Source organism: Oncorhynchus mykiss, chromosome 5, assembly GCF_013265735.2.
Source record: "Oncorhynchus mykiss isolate Arlee chromosome 5, USDA_OmykA_1.1, whole genome shotgun sequence".
Classification (NCBI taxonomy): domain Eukaryota; kingdom Metazoa; phylum Chordata; class Actinopteri; order Salmoniformes; family Salmonidae; genus Oncorhynchus; species Oncorhynchus mykiss.
Window position 1 is genome coordinate 82,988,892 of NC_048569.1, and position 24,435 is coordinate 83,013,326.

Consider the following 24,435-nt stretch of genomic DNA (forward strand, 5'->3'; position numbering starts at 1 on the left):
GTCAGAGGAGAGGATAGACATAAAACACAGCCTAACAGATCACAGGAAGCGGACATGGGATGTGTGTGGTGAGTTACTCTGTGTTTCAGGTGTGTGTGTGTAGCGGTCATAGTGTGTGTGTGTAGCGGTCAGAATGTGTGTGTGTAGCGGTCAGAGTGTGTGTGTGTGTAGCGGTCAGAGTGTGTGTGTGTGTAGCGGTCAGAGTGTGTGTGTGTGTAGCGGTCAGAGTGTGTGTGTGTGTAGCGGTCAGAGTGTGTGTGTGTGTAGCGGTCAGAGTGTGTGTGTGTGTAGCGGTCAGAGTGTGTGTGTGTGTAGCGGTCAGAGTGTGTGTGTGTGTAGCGGTCAGAGTGTGTGTGTGTGTGTAGCGGTCAGAGTGTGTGTGTAGCGGTCAGAGTGTGTGTGTAGCGGTCAGAGTGTGTGTGTGTGTAGCGGTCAGAGTGTGTGTGTGTAGCGGTCAGAGTGTGTGTGTAGCGGTCAGAGTGTGTGTGTGTAGCGGTCAGAGTGTGTGTGTAGCGGTCAGAGTGTGTGTGTGTGTGGCGGTCAGAGTGTGTGTGTGTGTGGCGGTCAGAGTGTGTGTGTGTGGCGGTCAGTGTGTGTGTGTGTGGCGGTCAGAGTGTGTGTGTGTGGCGGTCAGAGTGTGTGTGTGTGGCGGTCAGAGTGTGTGTGTGTGTAGCGGTCAGAGTGTGTGTGTGTAGCGGTCAGAGTGTGTGTGTGTAGCGGTCAGAGTGTGTGTGTGTAGCGGTCAGAGTGTGTGTGTGTAGCGGTCAGAGTGTGTGTGTAGCGTCAGAGTGTGTGTGTGTAGCGGTCAGAGTGTGTGTGTGTAGCGGTCAGAGTGTGTGTGTGTAGCGGTCAGAGTGTGTGTGTGTAGCAGTCAGAGTGTGTGTGTAGCGGTCAGAGTGTGTGTGTGTGGCGGTCAGAGTGTGTGCGTGTGGCGGTCAGCGTGTGTGCGTGTAGCGGTCAGAGTGTGTGCGTGTAGCGGTCAGAGTGTGTGCGTGTGGCGGTCAGAGTGTGTGTGTGTGGCGGTCAGAGTGTGTGTGTGTAGCGGTCAGAGTGTGTGTGTGTAGCGGTCAGAGTGTGTGTGTGTAGCGGTCAGAGTGTGTGTGTGTAGCGGTCAGAGTGTGTGTGTGTAGCGGTCAGAGTGTGTGTGTGTGTAGCGGTCAGAGTGTGTGTGTGTGTGTAGCGGTCAGGGTGTGTGTGTGTGTGTAGCGGTCAGAGTGTGTGTGTGTGTGTAGCGGTCAGAGTGTGTGTGTGTGTAGCGGTCAGAGTGTGTGTGTGTGTAGCGGTCAGAGTGTGTGTGTGTGTAGCGGTCAGAGTGTGTGTGTGTAGCGGTCAGAGTGTGTGTGTGTAGCGGTCAGAGTGTGTGTGTGTAGCGGTCAGAGTGTGTGTGTGTAGCGGTCAGAGTGTGTGTGTAGCGGTCAGAGTGTGTGTCTGTAGCGGTCAGAGTGTGTGTGTCTGTAGCGGTCAGAGTGTGTGTGTAGCGGTCAGAGTGTGTGTGTAGCGGTCAGAGTGTGTGTGTGTGTAGCGGTCAGAGTGTGTGTGTGTGTAGCGGTCAGAGTGTGTGTGTGTGGCGGTCAGAGTGTGTGTGTGTGTGGCGGTCAGAGTGTGTGTGTGTGGCGGTCAGAGTGTGTGTGTGTGGCGGTCAGAGTGTGTGTGTGTAGCGGTCAGAGTGTGTGTGTGTAGCGGTCAGAGTGTGTGTGTGTAGCGGTCAGAGTGTGTGTGTGTAGCGGTCAGAGTGTGTGTGTGTAGCGGTCAGAATGTGTGTGTGTAGCGGTCAGAGTGTGTGTGTAGCGGTCAGAGTGTGTGTGTAGCGGTCAGAGTGTGTGTGTGTAGCGGTCAGAGTGTGTGTGTGTAGCGGTCAGAATGTGTGTGTGTAGCGGTCAGAGTGTGTGTGTAGCGGTCAGAGTGTGTGTGTAGCGGTCAGAGTGTGTGTGTGTAGCGGTCAGAGTGTGTGTGTAGCGGTCAGAGTGTGTGTGTAGCGGTCAGAGTGTGTGTGTGTAGCGGTCAGAGTGTGTGTCTGTAGCGGTCAGAGTGTGTGTGTGTAGCGGTCAGAGTGTGTGTGTGTAGCGGTCAGAATGTGTGTGTGTAGCGGTCAGAGTGTGTGTGTAGCGGTCAGAGTGTGTGTGTGTAGCGGTCGAGTGTGTGCGTGTAGCGGTCAGAGTGTGTGTGTGTAGCGGTCAGAGTGTGTGTGTGTAGCGGTCAGAGTGTGTGTGTGTAGCGGTCAGAGTGTGTGTGTAGCGGTCAGAGTGTGTGTGTAGCGGTCAGAGTGTGTGTGTAGCGGTCAGAGTGTGTGTGTGTAGCGGTAAGAGTGTGTGTGTGTGTAGCGGTCAGAGTGTGTGTGTGTAGCGGTCAGAGTGTGTGTGTAGCGATCAGAGTGTGTGTGTGTAGCGGTCAGAGTGTGTGTATGTAGCGGTCAGAGAGTGTGTGTGTGTAGCGGTCAGAGTGTGTGTGTGTAGCGGTCAGAGTGTGTGTGTAGCGGTCAGAGTGTGTGTGTAGCGGTCAGAGTGTGTGTGTAGCGGTCAGAGTGTGTGTGTGTAGCGGTCAGAGTGTGTGTGTGTGTAGCGGTCAGAGTGTGTGTGTGTAGCGGTCAGAGTGTGTGTGTAGCGATCAGAGTGTGTGTGTGTAGCGGTCAGAGTGTGTGTGTGTAGCGGTCAGAGAGTGTGTGTGTGTAGCGGTCAGAGTGTGTGTGTGTAGCGGTCAGAGTGTGTGTGTGTAGCGGTCAGAGTGTGTGTGTGTGTAGCGGTCAGAGTGTGTGTGTGTGTAGCGGTCAGAGTGTGTGTGTGTGTGTAGCGGTCAGAGTGTGTGTGTGTGTGTAGCGGTCAGAGTGTGTGTGTGTGTAGCGGTCAGAGTGTGTGTGTAGCGGTCAGAGTGTGTGTGTGTAGCGGTCAGAGTGTGTGTGTGTAGCGGTCAGAGTGTGTGTGTAGCGTCAGAGTGTGTGTGTGTAGCGGTCAGAGTGTGTGTGTGTAGCGGTCAGAGTGTGTGTGTGTAGCGGTCAGAGTGTGTGTGTGTAGCAGTCAGAGTGTGTGTGTAGCGGTCAGAGTGTGTGTGTGTGGCGGTCAGAGTGTGTGCGTGTGGCGGTCAGCGTGTGTGCGTGTAGCGGTCAGAGTGTGTGTGTGTAGCGGTCAGAGTGTGTGTGTGTGGCGGTCAGAGTGTGTGTGTGTGGCGGTCAGAGTGTGTGTGTGTAGCGGTCAGAGTGTGTGTGTGTAGCGGTCAGAGTGTGTGTGTAGCGATCAGAGTGTGTGTGTGTAGCGGTCAGAGTGTGTGTATGTAGCGGTCAGAGAGTGTGTGTGTGTAGCGGTCAGAGTGTGTGTGTGTAGCGGTCAGAGTGTGTGTGTAGCGGTCAGAGTGTGTGTGTAGCGGTCAGAGTGTGTGTGTAGCGGTCAGAGTGTGTGTGTGTAGCGGTCAGAGTGTGTGTGTGTGTAGCGGTCAGAGTGTGTGTGTGTAGCGGTCAGAGTGTGTGTGTAGCGATCAGAGTGTGTGTGTGTAGCGGTCAGAGTGTGTGTGTGTAGCGGTCAGAGAGTGTGTGTGTGTAGCGGTCAGAGTGTGTGTGTGTAGCGGTCAGAGTGTGTGTGTGTAGCGGTCAGAGTGTGTGTGTGTAGCGGTCAGAGTGTGTGTGTGTGTAGCGGTCAGAGTGTGTGTGTGTGTAGCGGTCAGAGTGTGTGTGTGTGTGTAGCGGTCAGAGTGTGTGTGTGTGTAGCGGTCAGAGTGTGTGTGTAGCGGTCAGAGTGTGTGTGTAGCGGTCAGAGTGTGTGTGTGTAGCGGTCAGAGTGTGTGTGTGTAGCGGTCAGAGTGTGTGTGTAGCGTCAGAGTGTGTGTGTGTAGCGGTCAGAGTGTGTGTGTGTAGCGGTCAGAGTGTGTGTGTGTAGCGGTCAGAGTGTGTGTGTGTAGCAGTCAGAGTGTGTGTGTAGCGGTCAGAGTGTGTGTGTGTGGCGGTCAGAGTGTGTGCGTGTGGCGGTCAGCGTGTGTGCGTGTAGCGGTCAGAGTGTGTGTGTGTAGCGGTCAGAGTGTGTGTGTGTGGCGGTCAGAGTGTGTGTGTGTGGCGGTCAGAGTGTGTGTGTGTAGCGGTCAGAGTGTGTGTGTGTAGCGGTCAGAGTGTGTGTGTGTAGCGGTCAGAGTGTGTGTGTGTAGCGGTCAGAGTGTGTGTGTGTAGCGGTCAGAGTGTGTGTGTGTGTAGCGGTCAGAGTGTGTGTGTGTGTGTAGCGGTCAGAGTGTGTGTGTGTGTGTAGCGGTCAGAGTGTGTGTGTGTGTGTAGCGGTCAGAGTGTGTGTGTGTGTAGCGGTCAGAGTGTGTGTTAGCGGTCAGAGTGTGTGTGTGTGTAGCGGTCAGAGTGTGTGTGTGTAGCGGTCAGAGTGTGTGTGTGTAGCGGTCAGAGTGTGTGTGTGTAGCGGTCAGAGTGTGTGTGTGTGTAGCGGTCAGAGTGTGTGTGTGTGTGTAGCGGTCAGAGTGTGTGTGTGTGTGTAGCGGTCAGAGTGTGTGTGTGTGTGTAGCGGTCAGAGTGTGTGTGTGTGTAGCGGTCAGAGTGTGTGTGTAGCGGTCAGAGTGTGTGTGTGTGTAGCGGTCAGAGTGTGTGTGTGTAGCGGTCAGAGTGTGTGTGTGTAGCGGTCAGAGTGTGTGTGTGTAGCGGTCAGAGTGTGTGTGTGTAGCGGTCAGAGTGTGTGTGTAGCGGTCAGAGTGTGTGTGTGTAGCGGTCAGAGTGTGTGTGTCTGTAGCGGTCAGAGTGTGTGTGTAGCGGTCAGAGTGTGTGTGTAGCGGTCAGAGTGTGTGTGTGTGTAGCGGTCAGAGTGTGTGTGTGTGTAGCGGTCAGAGTGTGTGTGTGTGGCGGTCAGAGTGTGTGTGTGTGTGGCGGTCAGAGTGTGTGTGTGTGGCGGTCAGAGTGTGTGTGTGTAGCGGTCAGAGTGTGTGTGTGTAGCGGTCAGAGTGTGTGTGTGTAGCGGTCAGAGTGTGTGTGTGTAGCGGTCAGAGTGTGTGTGTGTAGCGGTCAGAATGTGTGTGTGTAGCGGTCAGAGTGTGTGTGTAGCGGTCAGAGTGTGTGTGTAGCGGTCAGAGTGTGTGTGTGTAGCGGTCAGAGTGTGTGTGTGTAGCGGTCAGAATGTGTGTGTGTAGCGGTCAGAGTGTGTGTGTAGCGGTCAGAGTGTGTGTGTAGCGGTCAGAGTGTGTGTGTGTAGCGGTCAGAGTGTGTGTGTAGCGGTCAGAGTGTGTGTGTGTAGCCGTCAGAGTGTGTGTGTAGCGGTCAGAGTGTGTGTGTGTAGCGGTCAGAGTGTGTGTGTGTAGCGGTCAGAGTGTGTGTGTAGCGGTCAGAGTGTGTGTGTGTAGCGGTCAGAGTGTGTGTCTGTAGCGGTCAGAGTGTGTGTCTGTAGCGGTCAGAGTGTGTGTGTGTAGCGGTCAGAATGTGTGTGTGTAGCGGTCAGAGTGTGTGTGTAGCGATCAGAGTGTGTGTGTGTAGCGGTCAGAGTGTGTGTGTGTAGCGGTCAGAGAGTGTGTGTGTGTAGCGGTCAGAGTGTGTGTGTGTAGCGGTCAGAGTGTGTGTGTGTAGCGGTCAGAGTGTGTGTGTGTGTAGCGGTCAGAGTGTGTGTGTGTGTAGCGGTCAGAGTGTGTGTGTGTGTGTAGCGGTCAGAGTGTGTGTGTGTGTGTACCGGTCAGAGTGTGTGTGTGTGTAGCGGTCAGAGTGTGTGTGTAGCGGTCAGAGTGTGTGTGTGTAGCGGTCAGAGTGTGTGTGTGTAGCGGTCAGAGTGTGTGTGTAGCGTCAGAGTGTGTGTGTGTAGCGGTCAGAGTGTGTGTGTGTAGCGGTCAGAGTGTGTGTGTGTAGCGGTCAGAGTGTGTGTGTGTAGCAGTCAGAGTGTGTGTGTAGCGGTCAGAGTGTGTGTGTGTGGCGGTCAGAGTGTGTGCGTGTGGCGGTCAGCGTGTGTGCGTGTAGCGGTCAGAGTGTGTGTGTGTAGCGGTCAGAGTGTGTGTGTGTGGCGGTCAGAGTGTGTGTGTGTGGCGGTCAGAGTGTGTGTGTGTAGCGGTCAGAGTGTGTGTGTGTAGCGGTCAGAGTGTGTGTGTGTAGCGGTCAGAGTGTGTGTGTGTAGCGGTCAGAGTGTGTGTGTGTAGCGGTCAGAGTGTGTGTGTGTGTAGCGGTCAGAGTGTGTGTGTGTGTGTAGCGGTCAGAGTGTGTGTGTGTGTGTAGCGGTCAGAGTGTGTGTGTGTGTGTAGCGGTCAGAGTGTGTGTGTGTGTAGCGGTCAGAGTGTGTGTGTAGCGGTCAGAGTGTGTGTGTGTGTAGCGGTCAGAGTGTGTGTGTGTAGCGGTCAGAGTGTGTGTGTGTAGCGGTCAGAGTGTGTGTGTGTAGCGGTCAGAGTGTGTGTGTGTGTAGCGGTCAGAGTGTGTGTGTGTGTGTAGCGGTCAGAGTGTGTGTGTGTGTGTAGCGGTCAGAGTGTGTGTGTGTGTGTAGCGGTCAGAGTGTGTGTGTGTGTAGCGGTCAGAGTGTGTGTGTAGCGGTCAGAGTGTGTGTGTGTGTAGCGGTCAGAGTGTGTGTGTGTAGCGGTCAGAGTGTGTGTGTGTAGCGGTCAGAGTGTGTGTGTGTAGCGGTCAGAGTGTGTGTGTGTAGCGGTCAGAGTGTGTGTGTAGCGGTCAGAGTGTGTGTGTGTAGCGGTCAGAGTGTGTGTGTCTGTAGCGGTCAGAGTGTGTGTGTAGCGGTCAGAGTGTGTGTGTAGCGGTCAGAGTGTGTGTGTGTGTAGCGGTCAGAGTGTGTGTGTGTGTAGCGGTCAGAGTGTGTGTGTGTGGCGGTCAGAGTGTGTGTGTGTGTGGCGGTCAGAGTGTGTGTGTGTGTGGCGGTCAGAGTGTGTGTGTGTAGCGGTCAGAGTGTGTGTGTGTAGCGGTCAGAGTGTGTGTGTGTAGCGGTCAGAGTGTGTGTGTGTAGCGGTCAGAGTGTGTGTGTGTAGCGGTCAGAGTGTGTGTGTGTAGCGGTCAGAATGTGTGTGTGTAGCGGTCAGAGTGTGTGTGTAGCGGTCAGAGTGTGTGTGTAGCGGTCAGAGTGTGTGTGTGTAGCGGTCAGAGTGTGTGTGTGTAGCGGTCAGAATGTGTGTGTGTAGCGGTCAGAGTGTGTGTGTGTAGCGGTCAGAGTGTGTGTGTAGCGGTCAGAGTGTGTGTGTGTAGCGGTCAGAGTGTGTGTGTAGCGGTCAGAGTGTGTGTGTGTAGCCGTCAGAGTGTGTGTGTAGCGGTCAGAGTGTGTGTGTGTAGCGGTCAGAGTGTGTGTGTGTAGCGGTCAGAGTGTGTGTGTAGCGGTCAGAGTGTGTGTGTGTAGCGGTCAGAGTGTGTGTCTGTAGCGGTCAGAGTGTGTGTCTGTAGCGGTCAGAGTGTGTGTGTGTAGCGGTCAGAATGTGTGTGTGTAGCGGTCAGAGTGTGTGTGTAGCGGTCAGAGTGTGTGTGTAGCGGTCAGAGTGTGTGTCTGTAGCGGTCAGAGTGTGTGTGTGTAGCGGTCAGAATGTGTGTGTGTAGCGGTCAGAGTGTGTGTGTAGCGATCAGAGTGTGTGTGTGTAGCGGTCAGAGTGTGTGTGTGTAGCGGTCAGAGAGTGTGTGTGTGTAGCGGTCAGAGTGTGTGTGTGTAGCGGTCAGAGTGTGTGTGTGTAGCGGTCAGAGTGTGTGTGTGTGTAGCGGTCAGAGTGTGTGTGTGTGTAGCGGTCAGAGTGTGTGTGTGTGTGTGTAGCGGTCAGAGTGTGTGTGTGTGTGTAGCGGTCAGAGTGTGTGTGTGTGTAGCGGTCAGAGTGTGTGTGTAGCGGTCAGAGTGTGTGTGTGTAGCGGTCAGAGTGTGTGTGTGTAGCGGTCAGAGTGTGTGTGTAGCGTCAGAGTGTGTGTGTGTAGCGGTCAGAGTGTGTGTGTGTAGCGGTCAGAGTGTGTGTGTGTAGCGGTCAGAGTGTGTGTGTGTAGCAGTCAGAGTGTGTGTGTAGCGGTCAGAGTGTGTGTGTGTGGCGGTCAGAGTGTGTGCGTGTGGCGGTCAGCGTGTGTGCGTGTAGCGGTCAGAGTGTGTGTGTGTAGCGGTCAGAGTGTGTGTGTGTGGCGGTCAGAGTGTGTGTGTGTGGCGGTCAGAGTGTGTGTGTGTAGCGGTCAGAGTGTGTGTGTGTAGCGGTCAGAGTGTGTGTGTGTAGCGGTCAGAGTGTGTGTGTGTAGCGGTCAGAGTGTGTGTGTGTAGCGGTCAGAGTGTGTGTGTGTGTAGCGGTCAGAGTGTGTGTGTGTGTGTAGCGGTCAGAGTGTGTGTGTGTGTGTAGCGGTCAGAGTGTGTGTGTGTGTGTAGCGGTCAGAGTGTGTGTGTGTGTAGCGGTCAGAGTGTGTGTGTAGCGGTCAGAGTGTGTGTGTGTGTAGCGGTCAGAGTGTGTGTGTGTAGCGGTCAGAGTGTGTGTGTGTAGCGGTCAGAGTGTGTGTGTGTAGCGGTCAGAGTGTGTGTGTGTGTAGCGGTCAGAGTGTGTGTGTGTGTGTAGCGGTCAGAGTGTGTGTGTGTGTGTAGCGGTCAGAGTGTGTGTGTGTGTGTAGCGGTCAGAGTGTGTGTGTGTGTAGCGGTCAGAGTGTGTGTGTGTGTAGCGGTCAGAGTGTGTGTGTGTGTAGCGGTCAGAGTGTGTGTGTGTAGCGGTCAGAGTGTGTGTGTGTAGCGGTCAGAGTGTGTGTGTGTAGCGGTCAGAGTGTGTGTGTGTAGCGGTCAGAGTGTGTGTGTAGCGGTCAGAGTGTGTGTGTGTAGCGGTCAGAGTGTGTGTGTCTGTAGCGGTCAGAGTGTGTGTGTAGCGGTCAGAGTGTGTGTGTAGCGGTCAGAGTGTGTGTGTGTGTAGCGGTCAGAGTGTGTGTGTGTGTAGCGGTCAGAGTGTGTGTGTGTGGCGGTCAGAGTGTGTGTGTGTGTGGCGGTCAGAGTGTGTGTGTGTGGCGGTCAGAGTGTGTGTGTGTAGCGGTCAGAGTGTGTGTGTGTAGCGGTCAGAGTGTGTGTGTGTAGCGGTCAGAGTGTGTGTGTGTAGCGGTCAGAGTGTGTGTGTGTAGCGGTCAGAGTGTGTGTGTGTAGCGGTCAGAATGTGTGTGTGTAGCGGTCAGAGTGTGTGTGTAGCGGTCAGAGTGTGTGTGTAGCGGTCAGAGTGTGTGTGTGTAGCGGTCAGAGTGTGTGTGTGTAGCGGTCAGAATGTGTGTGTGTAGCGGTCAGAGTGTGTGTGTAGCGGTCAGAGTGTGTGTGTAGCGGTCAGAGTGTGTGTGTGTAGCGGTCAGAGTGTGTGTGTAGCGGTCAGAGTGTGTGTGTGTAGCCGTCAGAGTGTGTGTGTAGCGGTCAGAGTGTGTGTGTGTAGCGGTCAGAGTGTGTGTGTGTAGCGGTCAGAGTGTGTGTGTAGCGGTCAGAGTGTGTGTGTGTAGCGGTCAGAGTGTGTGTCTGTAGCGGTCAGAGTGTGTGTCTGTAGCGGTCAGAGTGTGTGTGTGTAGCGGTCAGAGTGTGTGTGTAGCGGTCAGAGTGTGTGTGTGTAGCGGTCAGAGTGTGTGTGTAGCGGTCAGAGTGTGTGTGTGTAGCCGTCAGAGTGTGTGTGTAGCGGTCAGAGTGTGTGTGTGTAGCGGTCAGAGTGTGTGTGTGTAGCGGTCAGAGTGTGTGTGTAGCGGTCAGAGTGTGTGTGTGTAGCGGTCAGAGTGTGTGTCTGTAGCGGTCAGAGTGTGTGTCTGTAGCGGTCAGAGTGTGTGTGTGTAGCGGTCAGAGTGTGTGTCTGTAGCGGTCAGAGTGTGTGTCTGTAGCGGTCAGAGTGTGTGTGTGTAGCGGTCAGAATGTGTGTGTGTAGCGGTCAGAGTGTGTGTGTAGCGGTCAGAGTGTGTGTGTGTAGCGGTCGAGTGTGTGCGTGTAGCGGTCAGAGTGTGTGTGTGTAGCGGTCAGAGTGTGTGTGTGTAGCGGTCAGAGTGTGTGTGTGTAGCGGTCAGAGTGTGTGTGTAGCGGTCAGAGTGTGTGTGTAGCGGTCAGAGTGTGTGTGTAGCGGTCAGAGTGTGTGTGTGTAGCGGTAAGAGTGTGTGTGTGTGTAGCGGTCAGAGTGTGTGTGTGTAGCGGTCAGAGTGTGTGTGTAGCGATCAGAGTGTGTGTGTGTAGCGGTCAGAGTGTGTGTATGTAGCGGTCAGAGAGTGTGTGTGTGTAGCGGTCAGAGTGTGTGTGTGTAGCGGTCAGAGTGTGTGTGTAGCGGTCAGAGTGTGTGTGTAGCGGTCAGAGTGTGTGTGTAGCGGTCAGAGTGTGTGTGTAGCGGTCAGAGTGTGTGTGTGTGTGTAGCGGTCAGAGTGTGTGTGTGTAGCGGTCAGAGTGTGTGTGTAGCGATCAGAGTGTGTGTGTGTAGCGGTCAGAGTGTGTGTGTGTAGCGGTCAGAGAGTGTGTGTGTGTAGCGGTCAGAGTGTGTGTGTGTAGCGGTCAGAGTGTGTGTGTGTAGCGGTCAGAGTGTGTGTGTGTGTAGCGGTCAGAGTGTGTGTGTGTGTAGCGGTCAGAGTGTGTGTGTGTGTGTAGCGGTCAGAGTGTGTGTGTGTGTAGCGGTCAGAGTGTGTGTGTGTGTAGCGGTCAGAGTGTGTGTGTAGCGGTCAGAGTGTGTGTGTGTGTAGCGGTCAGAGTGTGTGTGTGTAGCGGTCAGAGTGTGTGTGTGTAGCGGTCAGAGTGTGTGTGTGTAGCGGTCAGAGTGTGTGTGTGTAGCGGTCAGAGTGTGTGTGTCTGTAGCGGTCAGAGTGTGTGTGTAGCGGTCAGAGTGTGTGTGTAGCGGTCAGAGTGTGTGTGTGTGTAGCGGTCAGAGTGTGTGTGTGTGTAGCGGTCAGAGTGTGTGTGTGTGGCGGTCAGAGTGTGTGTGTGTGTGGCGGTCAGAGTGTGTGTGTGTGGCGGTCAGAGTGTGTGTGGCGGTCAGAGTGTGTGTGTGTAGCGGTCAGAGTGTGTCAGAGTGTGTGTGTGTAGCGGTCAGAGTGTGTGTGTGTAGCGGTCAGAGTGTGTGTGTGTAGCGGTCAGAGTGTGTGTGTGTAGCGGTCAGAGTGTGTGTGTGTAGCGGTCAGAGTGTGTGTTTGTAGCGGTCAGAGTGTGTGTGTGTAGCGGTCAGAGTGTGTGTGTGTGTAGCAGTCAGAGTGTGTGTGTAGCGGTCAGAGTGTGTGTGTGTGGCGGTCAGAGTGTGTGTGTGTGGCGGTCAGAGTGTGTGTGTGTAGCGGTCAGAGTGTGTGTGTGTAGCGGTCAGAGTGTGTGTGTGTGTAGCGGTCAGAGTGTGTGTGTAGCGGTCAGAGTGTGTGTGTGTAGCGGTCAGAGTGTGTGTGTGTAGCGGTCAGAGTGTGTGTGTGTAGCGGTCAGAATGTGTGTGTGTAGCGGTCAGAGTGTGTGTGTAGCGGTCAGAGTGTGTGTGTAGCGGTCAGAGTGTGTGTGTGTAGCGGTCAGAGTGTGTGTGTAGCGGTCAGAGTGTGTGTGTGTAGCCGTCAGAGTGTGTGTGTAGCGGTCAGAGTGTGTGTGTGTAGCGGTCAGAGTGTGTGTGTGTAGCGGTCAGAGTGTGTGTGTAGCGGTCAGAGTGTGTGTGTGTAGCGGTCAGAGTGTGTGTGTGTAGCGGTCAGAGTGTGTGTGTGTAGCGGTCAGAGTGTGTGTGTGTAGCGGTCAGAGTGTGTGTGTAGCGGTCAGAGTGTGTGTGTAGCGGTCAGAGTGTGTGTGTGTAGCGGTCAGAGTGTGTGTGTGTAGCGGTCAGAGTGTGTGTGTAGCGATCAGAGTGTGTGTGTGTAGCGGTCAGAGTGTGTGTGTGTAGCGGTCAGAGTGTGTGTGTGTAGCGGTCAGAGTGTGTGTGTAGCGGTCAGAGTGTGTGTGTAGCGGTCAGAGTGTGTGTGTAGCGGTCAGAGTGTGTGTGTGTAGCGATCAGAGTGTGTGTATGTAGCGGTCAGAGTGTGTGTGTAGCGGTCAGAGTGTGTGTGTGTAGCGGTCAGAGTGTGTGTGTGTGTAGCGGTCAGAGTGTGTGTGTGTAGCGGTCAGAGTGTGTGTGTGTAGCGGTCAGAGTGTGTGTGTGTAGCGGTCAGAGTGTGTGTGTAGCGGTCAGAGTGTGTGTGTAGCGGTCAGAGTGTGTGTGTAGCGGTCAGAGTGTGTGTGTAGCGGTCAGAGTGTGTGTGTAGCGGTCAGTGTGTGTGTGTAGCGGTCAGAGTGTGTGTGTAGCGGTCAGAGTGTGTGTGTAGCGGTCAGAGTGTGTGTGTAGCGGTCAGAGTGTGTGTGTAGCGGTCAGAGTGTGTGTGTAGCGGTCAGAGTGTGTGTGTAGCGGTCAGAGTGTGTGTGTAGCGGTCAGAGTGTGTGTGTGTAGCGGTCAGAGTGTGTGTGTGTGTAGCGGTCAGAGTGTGTGTGTAGCGATCAGAGTGTGTGTGTGTAGCGGTCAGAGTGTGTGTATGTAGCGGTCAGAGTGTGTGTGTAGCGGTCAGAGTGTGTGTGTGTAGCGGTCAGAGTGTGTGTGTGTAGCGGTCAGAGTGTGTGTGTGTAGCGGTCAGAGTGTGTGTGTGTAGCGGTCAGAGTGTGTGTGTAGCGGTCAGTGTGTGTGTGTAGCGGTCAGAGTGTGTGTGTAGCGGTCAGAGTGTGTGTGTAGCGGTCAGAGTGTGTGTGTAGCGGTCAGAGTGTGTGTGTGTGTAGCGGTCAGAGTGTGTGTGTGTAGCGGTCAGAGTGTGTGTGTAGCGGTCAGAGTGTGTGTGTAGCGGTCAGAGTGTGTGTGTGTAGCGGTCAGAGTGTGTGTGTGTGTAGCGGTCAGAGTGTGTGTGTGTGTAGCGGTCAGAGTGTGTGTGTGTGTGTAGCGGTCAGAGTGTGTGTGTGTGTGTAGCGGTCAGAGTGTGTGTGTAGCGGTCAGAGTGTGTGTGTAGCGGTCAGTGTGTGTGTGTAGCGGTCAGAGTGTGTGTGTAGCGGTCAGAGTGTGTGTGTAGCGGTCAGAGTGTGTGTGTAGCGGTCAGAGTGTGTGTGTAGCGGTCAGAGTGTGTGTGTAGCGGTCAGAGTGTGTGTGTAGCGGTCAGAGTGTGTGTGTAGCGGTCAGAGTGTGTGTGTAGCGGTCAGAGTGTGTGTGTAGCGGTCAGAGTGTGTGTGTAGCGGTCAGAGTGTGTGTGTAGCGGTCAGAGTGTGTGTGTGTAGCGGTCAGAGTGTGTGTGTGTAGCGGTCAGAGTGTGTGTGTGTAGCGGTCAGAGTGTGTGTGTAGCGGTCAGTGTGTGTGTGTAGCGGTCAGAGTGTGTGTGTAGCGGTCAGAGTGTGTGTGTAGCGGTCAGAGTGTGTGTGTAGCGGTCAGAGTGTGTGTGTGTGTAGCGGTCAGAGTGTGTGTGTGTAGCGGTCAGAGTGTGTGTGTAGCGGTCAGAGTGTGTGTGTAGCGGTCAGAGTGTGTGTGTGTAGCGGTCAGAGTGTGTGTGTGTGTAGCGGTCAGAGTGTGTGTGTGTGTAGCGGTCAGAGTGTGTGTGTGTGTGTAGCGGTCAGAGTGTGTGTGTGTGTGTAGCGGTCAGAGTGTGTGTGTAGCGGTCAGAGTGTGTGTGTAGCGGTCAGTGTGTGTGTGTAGCGGTCAGAGTGTGTGTGTAGCGGTCAGAGTGTGTGTGTAGCGGTCAGAGTGTGTGTGTAGCGGTCAGAGTGTGTGTGTAGCGGTCAGAGTGTGTGTGTAGCGGTCAGAGTGTGTGTGTAGCGGTCAGAGTGTGTGTGTAGCGGTCAGAGTGTGTGTGTAGCGGTCAGAGTGTGTGTGTAGCGGTCAGAGTGTGTGTGTAGCGGTCAGAGTGTGTGTGTAGCGGTCAGAGTGTGTGTGTAGCGGTCAGAGTGTGTGTGTAGCGGTCAGAGTGTGTGTGTGTAGCGGTCAGAGTGTGTGTGTAGCGGTCAGAGTGTAGGTAACCATTAAACCAACGGTTATAGATAATGAAAATAAAATATATCAAAAAAAAAAAGGTGTGGGGCGAACAGCTGACTGAAGACGGGACGGCCAGGCATTTGTGCGGTTGGCAATGTAACTGGTAAACTCATAGGTACACTCGCAATGGCGGCCTGCCAGAAATAGAGCAAGGATCGGGGGGCGGAGGGGTCTGCAGATCGAGTTTCCGGGAACACTTTGGACTCCAGGTCACCCCATGATCCCTGCAGCTCTGGCACCCCTCTCCTCTCCCTGATGAGGCACCTTACCTTCTGCTACCCTCACCGCCACCAACCCCAACCCCCATCACATCCATGTCCTGCACCCAAAGGACCAGGCCAGGTTAGATCTTAGACTCAGCTCACTTTCAGGAAGAGGCAAACCAAAACACAAATGCATGGGAAGTGTTGATTTTGACAAATTCTATATGTTTTTATGCCCTAACGTAAACATTGGCGCTATTTGGAAAATGTAGCAAGGCCTGTCTGTCTCTATTACAGTATCGGTCTGTTCCAATTCAACAGTCTGAGTGGAGGGGCAGATTTTCAACCCTTTACATTCTAACTGATTTCCACCCAGGGGCTATAGTGCTGGTCTATAGACCAGGGAATGGGACCATACAAAGACTTACAACAGTTTAGGTCCTTTCTCCAGTAGAAGGAGATGGAGGGGGGGGGGGGATTGAGCTAAAAGCCAAGTCCACTAAGACTCACAGCTGTCTCATACATTGTCATTTTCATAAAACACTGAAGAGAGAGAGAGAGCGCGAGAGAACGAGCCGAGAAATGGAAGATTTAAAAAAAAGTGAAAGTGGACAGAACATCTTTATTCCACACCAAGTTAACAATTTTCCACTTGATTTAAGGAATGCTGGGATGTCTCAGGTCTATTAGAAGAGCTCTCTCCACTGGGCCCCAAACCAGGACGAGTCAGCACATTTACCATTACAGAGAGAGAAGAAGAGGGAAAGAGGGAGGGAAGGGGGAAAGAGGGAGGAGAAGGGGAAAGAGGGAGAGAGGCTATAAGAAAATAGACACAGAGGAGGGTGGAGAGACACAGAAGAGGGTGGACAGACACAGAGGAGGGTGGAGAGACACAGAGGAGGGTGGAGAGACACAGAGGATGGTGGAGAGACACAGAGGAGGGTGGAGAGACACAGATGAGGGTGGAGAGACAGAAAGAAGGTTAGGCATCACAGAGGAGGGTGGAGAGACACAGAGGAGGGTGGAGAGACACAGAGGAGGGTGGAGAGACACAGAGGAGGGTGGAGAGACACAGATGAGGGTGGAGAGACAGAAAGAAGGTTAGGCATCACAGAGGAGGGTGGAGAGACACAGAGGAGGGTGGAGAGACAGAGGAGGGTGGAGAGACACAGAGGAGGGTGGAGAGACAGAAAGAAGGGTGGAGAGACAGAGGAGGGTGGAGAGACACAGAGGAGGTTGGACAGACAGAAAGAAGGGTGGACAGACACAGAGGAGGGTGGTGAGACAGAAAGAAGGGTGGAGAGACAGAGGAGGGTGGAGAGACAGAAAGAAGGGTGGAGAGACAGAGGAGGGTGGAGAGACACAGAGGAGGTTGGACAGACAGAAAGAAGGGTGGACAGACACAGAGGAGGGTGGAGAGACACAGAGGAGGGTGGTGAGACACAGAGGAGGGTGGAGAGACACAGAGGAGGGTGGAGAGACAGAAAGAAGGGTGGAGAGACAGAAAGAAGGGTGGACAGACACAGAGGAGGGTGGAGAGACACAGAGGAGGGTGGAGAGACAGAAGAGGGTGGAGAGACACAGAGGAGGGTGGAGATACAGAGGAGGGTGGAGAGACAGAGGAGGGTGGAGAGACAGAGGAGGGTGGAGAGAAACAGAGGAGGGTGGAGAGAGACACGGAGGAGGGTGGAGAGAGACACGGAGGAGGGTGGAGAGAGACACGGAGGAGGGTGGAGAGACACACGGGGGGGTGGAGACACACACGGGGGGGTGGAGAGACACAGGGGGTGGAGAGACACAGCGGGGGTGGAGAGACACAGGGGGGGTGGAGAGAGACACAGATGAGGGTGGAGAGACACACGGGGGGGTGGAGAGACACACGGGGGGGTGGAGAGACACACGGGGGGGTGGAGAGACACACGGGGGGGTGGAGAGACACACGGGGGGGTGGAGAGACACACGGGGGGGTGGAGAGACACGGGGGGGTGGAGAGACACGGGGGGTGGAGAGACACGGGGGGTGGAGAGACACGGGGGGTGGGGAGACACGGGGGGTGGGGAGACACGGGGGGTGGGGAGACACGGGGGGGTGGAGAGACAGGGGGGGTGGAGAGACAGGGGGGGTGGAGAGACACGGGAGGTGGAGAGACACGGGGGGTGGAGAGACACGGGGGGGTGGAGACACGGGGGGGTGGATTGGGGTTGAAAAGAGAGGAAGGGAAGTTGAAAGAGTTGTGGAGATGGAGAAAGGTGGGAGATCAGGGGGATGAGAGAAGGAGAGACCAAGAAAGAGACCGAATTGGAGGAAATGAGAAAGAGAGGAGCAAAATAACAAAAAAGTGAAAGAGACAAGAAAACGGGGAGAAGAGGAATAAGGATGGAGAATGAAAGTGAAGGTGGTTACTGGTGGGGGGTAGATAGAGAAGAGAGGGACGGATAAGGGAGCGGGAGACAAAGTGAGAGATGGAATGAGAGAGAGAGAGAAGAGAGGGACGGATAAGGGAGCGGGAGACAAAGTGAGAGATGGAATGAGAGAGAGAGAGAGAGAGAGAGAGAGAGAGAGAGAGAGAGAGAGAGAGAGAGAGAGAGAGAGAGAGAGAGAGAGAGAGAGAGAGAGAGAGAGAGAGAGAGAGAGAGAGAGAGAGAGAGAGAGAGAGAGAGAGAGAGAGAGAGAGAGAGAGAGAGAGAGAGAGAGAGAGAGAGAGAGAGAGAGAGAGAGAGAGAGAGAGAGAGAGAGAGAGAGAGAGAGAGAGAGAAAAGCAGGGTTAACCCCTGAACTGCTGGAGTGTCTATCTGCCCCATACAGCCATCATCAGCACTTTCTCCATCTATAATTACTGCCTGCTATCCATCACGCAGCCGCCAGCTAGCACGCTGCAATACACACACACACACACACACACACACGAAAAATCACAGACCTAAGCACTTCAGCTAATAGAATAAATATTAATATCCTTTTTGTTTTATATACTCATTTCTCTGTGCAATATTTAAATGAGGCCTGACAGTGTGAAAAAGCATGTGCTACACAGACAATCAGAAACAACAGAGAGCGAGACAGAGAGAGCGAGACAGAGAGAGCGAGACACAGAGCGAGACACAGAGCGAGACACAGAGCGAGACACAGAGCGAGACACAGAGAGAGCGAGCGCGAGACAGAGCGAGCGAGCGCGAGCGCGAGACAGAGCGAGCGAGCGCGAGACAGAGCGAGCGAGCGAGACAGAGAGAGCGAGCGAGACAGAGAGAGCGAGCGAGACAGGAGAGCGAGCGAGACAGGAGAGCGAGCGAGACAGAGAGAGCGAGCGAGACAGAGAGAGCGAGCGAGACAGAGAGAGCGAGCGAGACACAGAGCGAGACACAGAGCGAGACACAGAGCGAGACACAGAGCGAGACACAGAGCGAGACACAGAGCGCGAGACAGAGAGAGCGAGCGCGAGACAGAGCGAGCGAGCGCGAGACAGAGCGAGCGAGCGCGAGACAGAGCGAGCGAGCGCGAGACAGAGCGAGCGAGCGCGAGACAGAGCGAGCGAGCGAGACAGAGAGAGCGAGCGCGAGACAGAGCGAGCGAGCGAGACAGAGAGAGCGAGCGAGCGAGACAGGAGAGCGAGCGAGACAGAGAGAGCGAGCGAGACAGAGAGAGCGAGCGAGACAGAGAGAGCGAGCGAGACACAGAGCGAGACACAGAGCGAGACACAGAGCGAGACACAGAGCGAGACACAGAGCGAGACACAGACCGAGACACAGACCGAGACACAGACCGAGAGACAGACCGAGAGACAGACCGAGAGACAGACCGAGAGAGAGCGAGCGCGAGACAGAGAGAGCGAGCGTGAGACGGAGCGAGCAAGACAGAGCGAGCGAGTGAGCGCGAGACAAAGCGAGCGAGCGAGAGCGAGACAGAGCGAGCGAGGTTGCAACACTCACTACAGAGTTCCAAAATCCTTCTGAAAGCAACGTCAGCACAAGATCTATTCGTTGGGAGCTTCATGAAATGGGTTTCTATGTGAGAGCAGCCACACACAAGCCTAAAATCACCATGCACAATGCTAAGCGTCGGCTAGAGGGGTGTAAAGGTCACTGCCATTAGACTCTGGAGCAGTGGAAACACGTTCTCTAGGGTGATGAATCACGCTTCACCATCTGGCAGTTCGACGGACAAATCTAAGTTTGACGGACGCCAGGAGAATGCTACCTACCCCAATGCATAGTGCAAACTGTAAAGTTTGGTGGAAGAGGAATAATGGTCTGGGGATGTTTTTCATGGTTCGGCCTAGGCCTCTTAGTTCCAGTGAAGAGAAATCTTTACACTACAGCATACAATGACATTCTAGACGATTCTGTGCTTCACACTTTGTGGCAACAGTTTGGGGAAGGCCCTTTCCTGTTTCAGCATGACAATACCCCTGTGCACAAAGTGAGGTCCATACAGAAATCCTTTGCCAAGATTGGTGTGGAAGAACTTGACTGGCCTGCACAGAGTCCTGACCCCAACCCCATCGAACACCTTTGGGATGAATTGGAACACCGACTGCGAGCCAGGCATAATCGCCCAACATCAGTGCCCGACCTCACTAATGCTCGTGGCTGAATGGAAGCAAGTCCCCGCAGCAATGTTCCAACATCTAGTGGAAAGCCTTCCCTGAAGAGTGGAAGTTGTTATAGCAGCAAAGGGGGGACCAACTTCATATTAATGCCCATGATTTTGGAATGAGATGTTCGATGAGCACATACTTTTGGTAATGTAGTGTATATCTGTGTAGAGGATGTACATGAGTGTGAATGTACCTTTTCTGCCACAGGGCAGTAGATCATGATAAAGAGAGAGATGGAGAGAATGTTTGTGACTGACTGTATGTGTGTGTTATACCTTCTGACCCTGAGGGCAGTACCCCCTGATGAAGTCCTGGCACACAGCAGCTTTGCAGGACACGTATACATGGCTGTAGGGACAGCTACTGTTGTTACATATACCCTTCAGGAAGTACGAACACACAGGCATCTAGAGAGAGAAGTTGTTGTTACAATATATCTACAGGAATGACATACGAATAAAACATTTGAAATTGATTTGAACATTTAATTAAGAGAGAGAACGAGAGACGCAAAACAGAGAGAGAGAGAGAGAGTAAAGGGAGAAAGACAGAGAGTAAAGAGAGAGAAAGAGAGAGAGAGAGTAAAGAGAGAGAAAGAAAGAGAGAGAGTAAAGAGAGAAAAAGACAGAGAGAGAAAAGAGAGAGTAAAGAGAGAAAGACAGAGAGAGAGTCGAGAGAGAGAGACAGAGAGAGAGTCGAGAGAGAAAGACAGAGAGAGAGAGTCGAGAGAGAAAGACAGAGAGAGAAAGACAGAAAGAGAGAGAGTAAAGAGAGAAAGACAGAGAGAGTCGAGAGAGAGAGTAAAGAGAGAGAAAGACAGAGAGAGAGTAAAGAGAGAAAGACAGAGAAAGAGAGTAAAGAGAGAAAGACAGAGAGAGAGTAAAGAGTGAGAAAGACCGAGAGAGAGTAAAGAGAGAGAAAGAGAGAGAGAGTAAAGAGTGGGAAAGACAGAAAGAGAGTAAAGAGAGAGAAAGACAGAGAGAGAGTAAAGAGAGAAAGAGAGAGAGAGAGTAAAGAGAGAAAGACAGAAAGAAAGACAGAGAGAGAGAGTAAAGAGTGAGAAAGAGAGAGAGTAAAGAGAGAGAAAGAGAGACGAGAGTAAAGAGTGGGAAAGACAGAGAGAGAGTAAAGAGAGAGAAAGACAGAGAGAGAAAGTAAAGAGAGAGAAAGACAGAGAGAGAGAGTAAAGAGAGAAAGACAGAGAGAGAGTAAAGAGAGAGTCGAGAGAGAGAGAGTAAAGAGAGAGTCGAGAGAGAGTCGAGAGAGAAAGACAGAGAAAAGAGAGTCGAGAGAGAGTCGAGAGAGAGTCAAGAGAGAGTCAAGAGAGAGTAAAGAGAGAGTAAAGAGAGAGTAAAGAGAGAGTAAAGAGAGAGTAAAGAGAGAGGAGAGAGAAAGAGAGAGAGAGAGAAAAGAGAGAGTCGTGAGAGAAAGACAGAGAGAAAAGAGAGAAAGACAGAAAGAGAGAGAGTAAAGAGAGAAAGACAGAGAGTCGAGAGAGAGAGTAAAGAGAGAAAGACAGAGAGAAGAGAGAGAAAGACAGAGAGAGAGAAAAGAGAGAGAAAAGAGAGAGAGAGTCGAGAGAGAGTCGAGAGAGAAAGATGGCCTTAATTGCAGTCAACAGAGAAAGTGTGTGTGACAGAATGCGCACAGGTGTGTGAGAAATGTCCTGTTGTGTGTGTGTTTGAGTGAGCGACACTGTGTGAGAGTAGTGCAGTCTAAATATACTCCACAAACACACTGATCTAGAGAGAGAAAATGAGCTACAGAGAGAGAGAGAGATAGAGAGAAAAGGAGCTAGAGAGAGAGAAAATGAGCTAGAGAGAGAGAGAAGAGGAGTTAGAGAGAGAGAGAAAAGGAGCTAGAGAGAGAGAGAAAAGGAGCTAGAGAGAGAGAAAAGGAGCTAGAGAGAGAGAAAAGGAGCTAAAGAGAGAGAGAGAACAGGAGCTAAAGAGAGAGAGAGAGAGAGAGAGAGAGAGAGAGAGAGAGATAGAGAGAGAGAGAGAGAAAAGGAGCTAGAGAGAGAGAAAGGGAGCTAGAGAGAAAAGGAGAGGGGTGGGGTGAGGGGAAGGAGAGGGCCGGGGTGGGGTGAGGGGGAAGGAGAGGGCCGGGGTGGGGTGAGGTGAAGGAGAGGGCCGGGGTGGGGTGAGGGGGAAGGAGAGGGCCGGGGTGGGGTGAGGGGAAGGAGAGGGCCGGGGTGGGGTGAGGGGGAAGGAGAGGGCCGGGGTGGGGTGAGGGGGAAGGAGAGGGCCGGGGTGGGGAGAGGGGGAAGGAGAGGGCCGGGGTGGGGTGAGGGGAAGGAAAGGGCCGGGGTGGGGTGAGGGGAAGGAGAGGGCCGGGGTGGGGTGAGGGGGAAGGAAAGGGCCGGGGTGGGGTGAGGGGGAAGGAGAGGGCCGGGGTGGGGTGAGGTGAAGGAGAGGGCCGGGGTGGGGTGAGGGGGAAGGAGAGGGCCGGGGTGGGGTGAGGGGAAGGAGAGGGCCGGGGTGGGGTGAGGGGGAAGGAGAGGGCCGGGGTGGGGTGAGGGGGAAGGAGAGGGCCGGGGTGGGGAGAGGGGGAAGGAGAGGGCCGGGGTGGGGTGAGGGGAAGGAAAGGGCCGGGGTGGGGTGAGGGGAAGGAGAGGGCCGGGGTGGGGTGAGGGGAAGGAGAGGGCCGGGGTGGGGTGAGGGGGAAGGAGAGGGCCAGGGTGGGGTGAGGGGGAAGGAGAGGGCCAGGGTGGGGTGAGGGGGAAGGAGAGGGCCAGGGTGGGGTGAGGGGGAAGGAGAGGGCCAGGGTGGGGTGAGGGGGAAGGAGAGGGCCGGGGTGGGGTGAGGGGGAAGGAGAGGGCCGGGGTGGGGTGAGGGGGAAGGAGAGGGCCGGGGTGGGGTGAGGGGGAAGGAAAGGGCCGGGGTGGGGTGAGGGGGAAGGAAAGGGCCGGGGTGGGGTGAGGGGGAAGGAAAGGGCCGGGGTGGGGTGAGGGGGAAGGAAAGGGCCGGGGTGGGGTGAGGGGGAAGGAGAGGGCCGGGGTGGGGGGAGGTGAAGGAGAGGGCCGGGGTGGGGTGAGGGGAAGGAGAGGGCCGGGGTGGGGTGAGGGGGAAGGAGAGGGCCGGGGTGGGGTGAGGTGAAGGAGAGGGCCGGGGTGGGGTGAGGGGGAAGGAGAGGGCCGGGGTGGGGTGAGGGGAAGGAGAGGGCCGGGGTGGGGTGAGGGGGAAGGAGAGGGCCGGGGTGGGGTGAGGGGGAAGGAGAGGGCCGGGGTGGGGAGAGGGGGAAGGAGAGGGCCGGGGTGGGGTGAGGGGAAGGAAAGGGCCGGGGTGGGGTGAGGGGAAGGAGAGGGCCGGGGTGGGGTGAGGGGGAAGGAAAGGGCCGGGGTGGGGTGAGGGGGAAGGAAAGGGCCGGGGTGGGGTGAGGTGAAGGAGAGGGCCGGGGTGGGGTGAGGGGGAAGGAGAGGGCCGGGGTGGGGTGAGGGGAAGGAGAGGGCCGGGGTGGGGTGAGGGGGAAGGAGAGGGCCGGGGTGGGGTGAGGGGGAAGGAGAGGGCCGGGGTGGGGTGAGGGGAAGGAGAGGGCCGGGGTGGGGTGAGGGGGAAGGAAAGGGCCGGGGTGGGGTGAGGGGGAAGGAGAGGGCCGGGGTGGGGGGAGGTGAAGGAGAGGGCCGGGGTGGGGTGAGGGGAAGGAGAGGGCCGGGGTGGGGTGAGGGGGAAGGAGAGGGCCGGGGTGGGGTGAGGGGGAAGGAGAGGGCCGGGGTGGGGAGAGGGGGAAGGAGAGGGCCGGGGTGGGGTGAGGGGGAAGGAGAGGGCCAGGGTGGGGTGAGGGGGAAGGAGAGGGCCAGGGTGGGGTGAGGGGGAAGGAGAAGGCCAGGGTGGGGTGAAGGGATGAGGGGGCCAGGGTGAGGTGAAGGGAAGGAGAGGGCCAGGGTGGGGTGAGGGGGAAGGAGAGGGCCAGGGTGGGGTGAGGGGGAAGGAGAGGGCCGGGGTGGGGTGAGGGGAAGGAGAGGGCCGGGGTGGGGAGAGGGGGAAGGAGAGGGCCGGGGTGGGGTGAGGGGAAGGAAAGGGCCGGGGTGGGGTGAGGGGAAGGAGAGGGCCGGGGTGGGGTGAGGGGAAGGAGAGGGCCGGGGTGGGGTGAGGGGGAAGGAGAGGGCCAGGGTGGGGTGAGGGGGAAGGAGAGGGCCAGGGTGGGGTGAGGGGGAAGGAGAGGGCCAGGGTGGGGTGAGGGGGAAGGAGAGGGCCAGGGTGGGGTGAGGGGGAAGGAGAGGGCCGGGGTGGGGTGAGGGGGAAGGAGAGGGCCGGGGTGGGGTGAGGGGAAGGAGAGGGCCGGGGTGGGGTGAGGGGAAGGAGAGGGCCGGGGTGGGGTGAGGGGGAAGGAAAGGGCCGGGGTGGGGTGAGGGGGAAGGAGAGGGCCGGGGTGGGGTGAGGTGAAGGAGAGGGCCGGGGTGGGGTGAGGGGAAGGAGAGGGCCGGGGTGGGGTGAGGGGGAAGGAGAGGGCCGGGGTGGGGTGAGGGGGAAGGAGAGGGCCGGGGTGGGGAGAGGGGGAAGGAGAGGGCCGGGGTGGGGTGAGGGGGAAGGAGAGGGCCAGGGTGGGGTGAGGGGGAAGGAAAGGGCCAGGGTGGGGTGAGGGGGAAGGAGAAGGCCAGGGTGGGGTGAAGGGATGAGGGGGCCAGGGTGAGGTGAAGGGAAGGAGAGGGCCAGGGTGGGGTGAGGGGGAAGGAGAGGGCCAGGGTGGGGTGAGGGGGAAGGAGAGGGCCGGGGTGGGGTGAGGGGAAGGAGAGGGCCGGGGTGGGGAGAGGGGGAAGGAGAGGGCCGGGGTGGGGTGAGGGGAAGGAAAGGGCCGGGGTGGGGTGAGGGGAAGGAGAGGGCCGGGGTGGGGTGAGGGGAAGGAGAGGGCCGGGGTGGGGTGAGGGGAAGGAGAGGGCCGGGGTGGGGTGAGGGGGAAGGAGAGGGCCGGGGTGGGGTGAGGGGGAAGGAGAGGGCCAGGGTGGGGTGAGGGGGAAGGAGAAGGCCAGGGTGGGGTGAAGGGATGAGGGGGCCAGGGTGAGGGGAAGGGAAGGAGAGGGCCAGGGTGGGGTGAGGGGGAAGGAGAGGGCCAGGGTGGGGTGAGGGGGAAGGAGAGGGCCAGGGTGGGGTGAGGGGGAAGGAGAGGGCCAGGGTGGGGTTAAGGGAAGGAGAGGGCCAGGGTATGGTGAGGGGGAAGGAGAGGGCCAGGGTATGGTGAGGGGGAAGGAGAGGGCCAGGGTGGGGTGAGGGGGAAGGAGAGGGCCAGGGTGGGGTGAGGGGGAAGGAGAAGGCCAGGGTGGGGTGAAGGGATGAGGGGGCCAGGGTGAGGTGAAGGGAAGGAGAGGGCCAGGGTGGGGTGAGGGGGAAGGAGAGGGCCAGGGTGGGGTGAGGGGGAAGGAGAGGGCCAGGGTGGGGTTAAGGGAAGGAGAGGGCCAGGGTATGGTGAGGGGGAAGGAGAGGGCCAGGGTGGGGTGAGGTGAGGGGGAAGGAGAGGGCCAGGGTGGGGTGAGGGGGTAGGAGAGGGCCAGGGTGGGGTGAGGGGGAAGGAGAAGGCCAGGGTGGGGTGAAGGGATGAGGGGGCCAGGGTGAGGTGAAGGGAAGGAGAGGGCCAGGGTGGGGTGAGGGGGAAGGAGAGGGCCAGGGTGGGGTGAGGGGGAAGGAGAGGGCCAGGGTGGGGTTAAGGGAAGGAGAGGGCCAGGGTATGGTGAGGGGGAAGGAGAGGGCCAGGGTGGGGTGAGGGGGAAGGAGAGGGCCAGGGTGGGGTGAGGGGGAAGGAGAGGGCCAGGGTGGGGTGAGGGGGAAGGAGAAGGCCAGGGTGGGGTGAAGGGATGGAGGGGGCCAGGGTGAGGTGAAGGGAAGGAGAGGGCCA

The 24,435-nt window shown here is 56.3% G+C and overlaps 1 protein-coding gene across 2 annotated transcripts in view; it reads right to left on the bottom strand.

The window, feature by feature from the left end:
• The window catches only part of LOC110524678 (zinc finger CCCH domain-containing protein 3), a 115,615-nt gene that overhangs the window by 7,443 nt on the left and 83,737 nt on the right, over nt 1-24,435 (bottom strand). For both annotated transcript variants that reach the window (XM_036978563.1, XM_036978561.1), the window contains exon 9: nt 18,882-19,013. In XM_036978563.1, the coding sequence (XP_036834458.1) occupies nt 18,882-19,013 (132 nt within the window). The remainder of the gene's footprint in view (nt 1-18,881; nt 19,014-24,435) is intronic.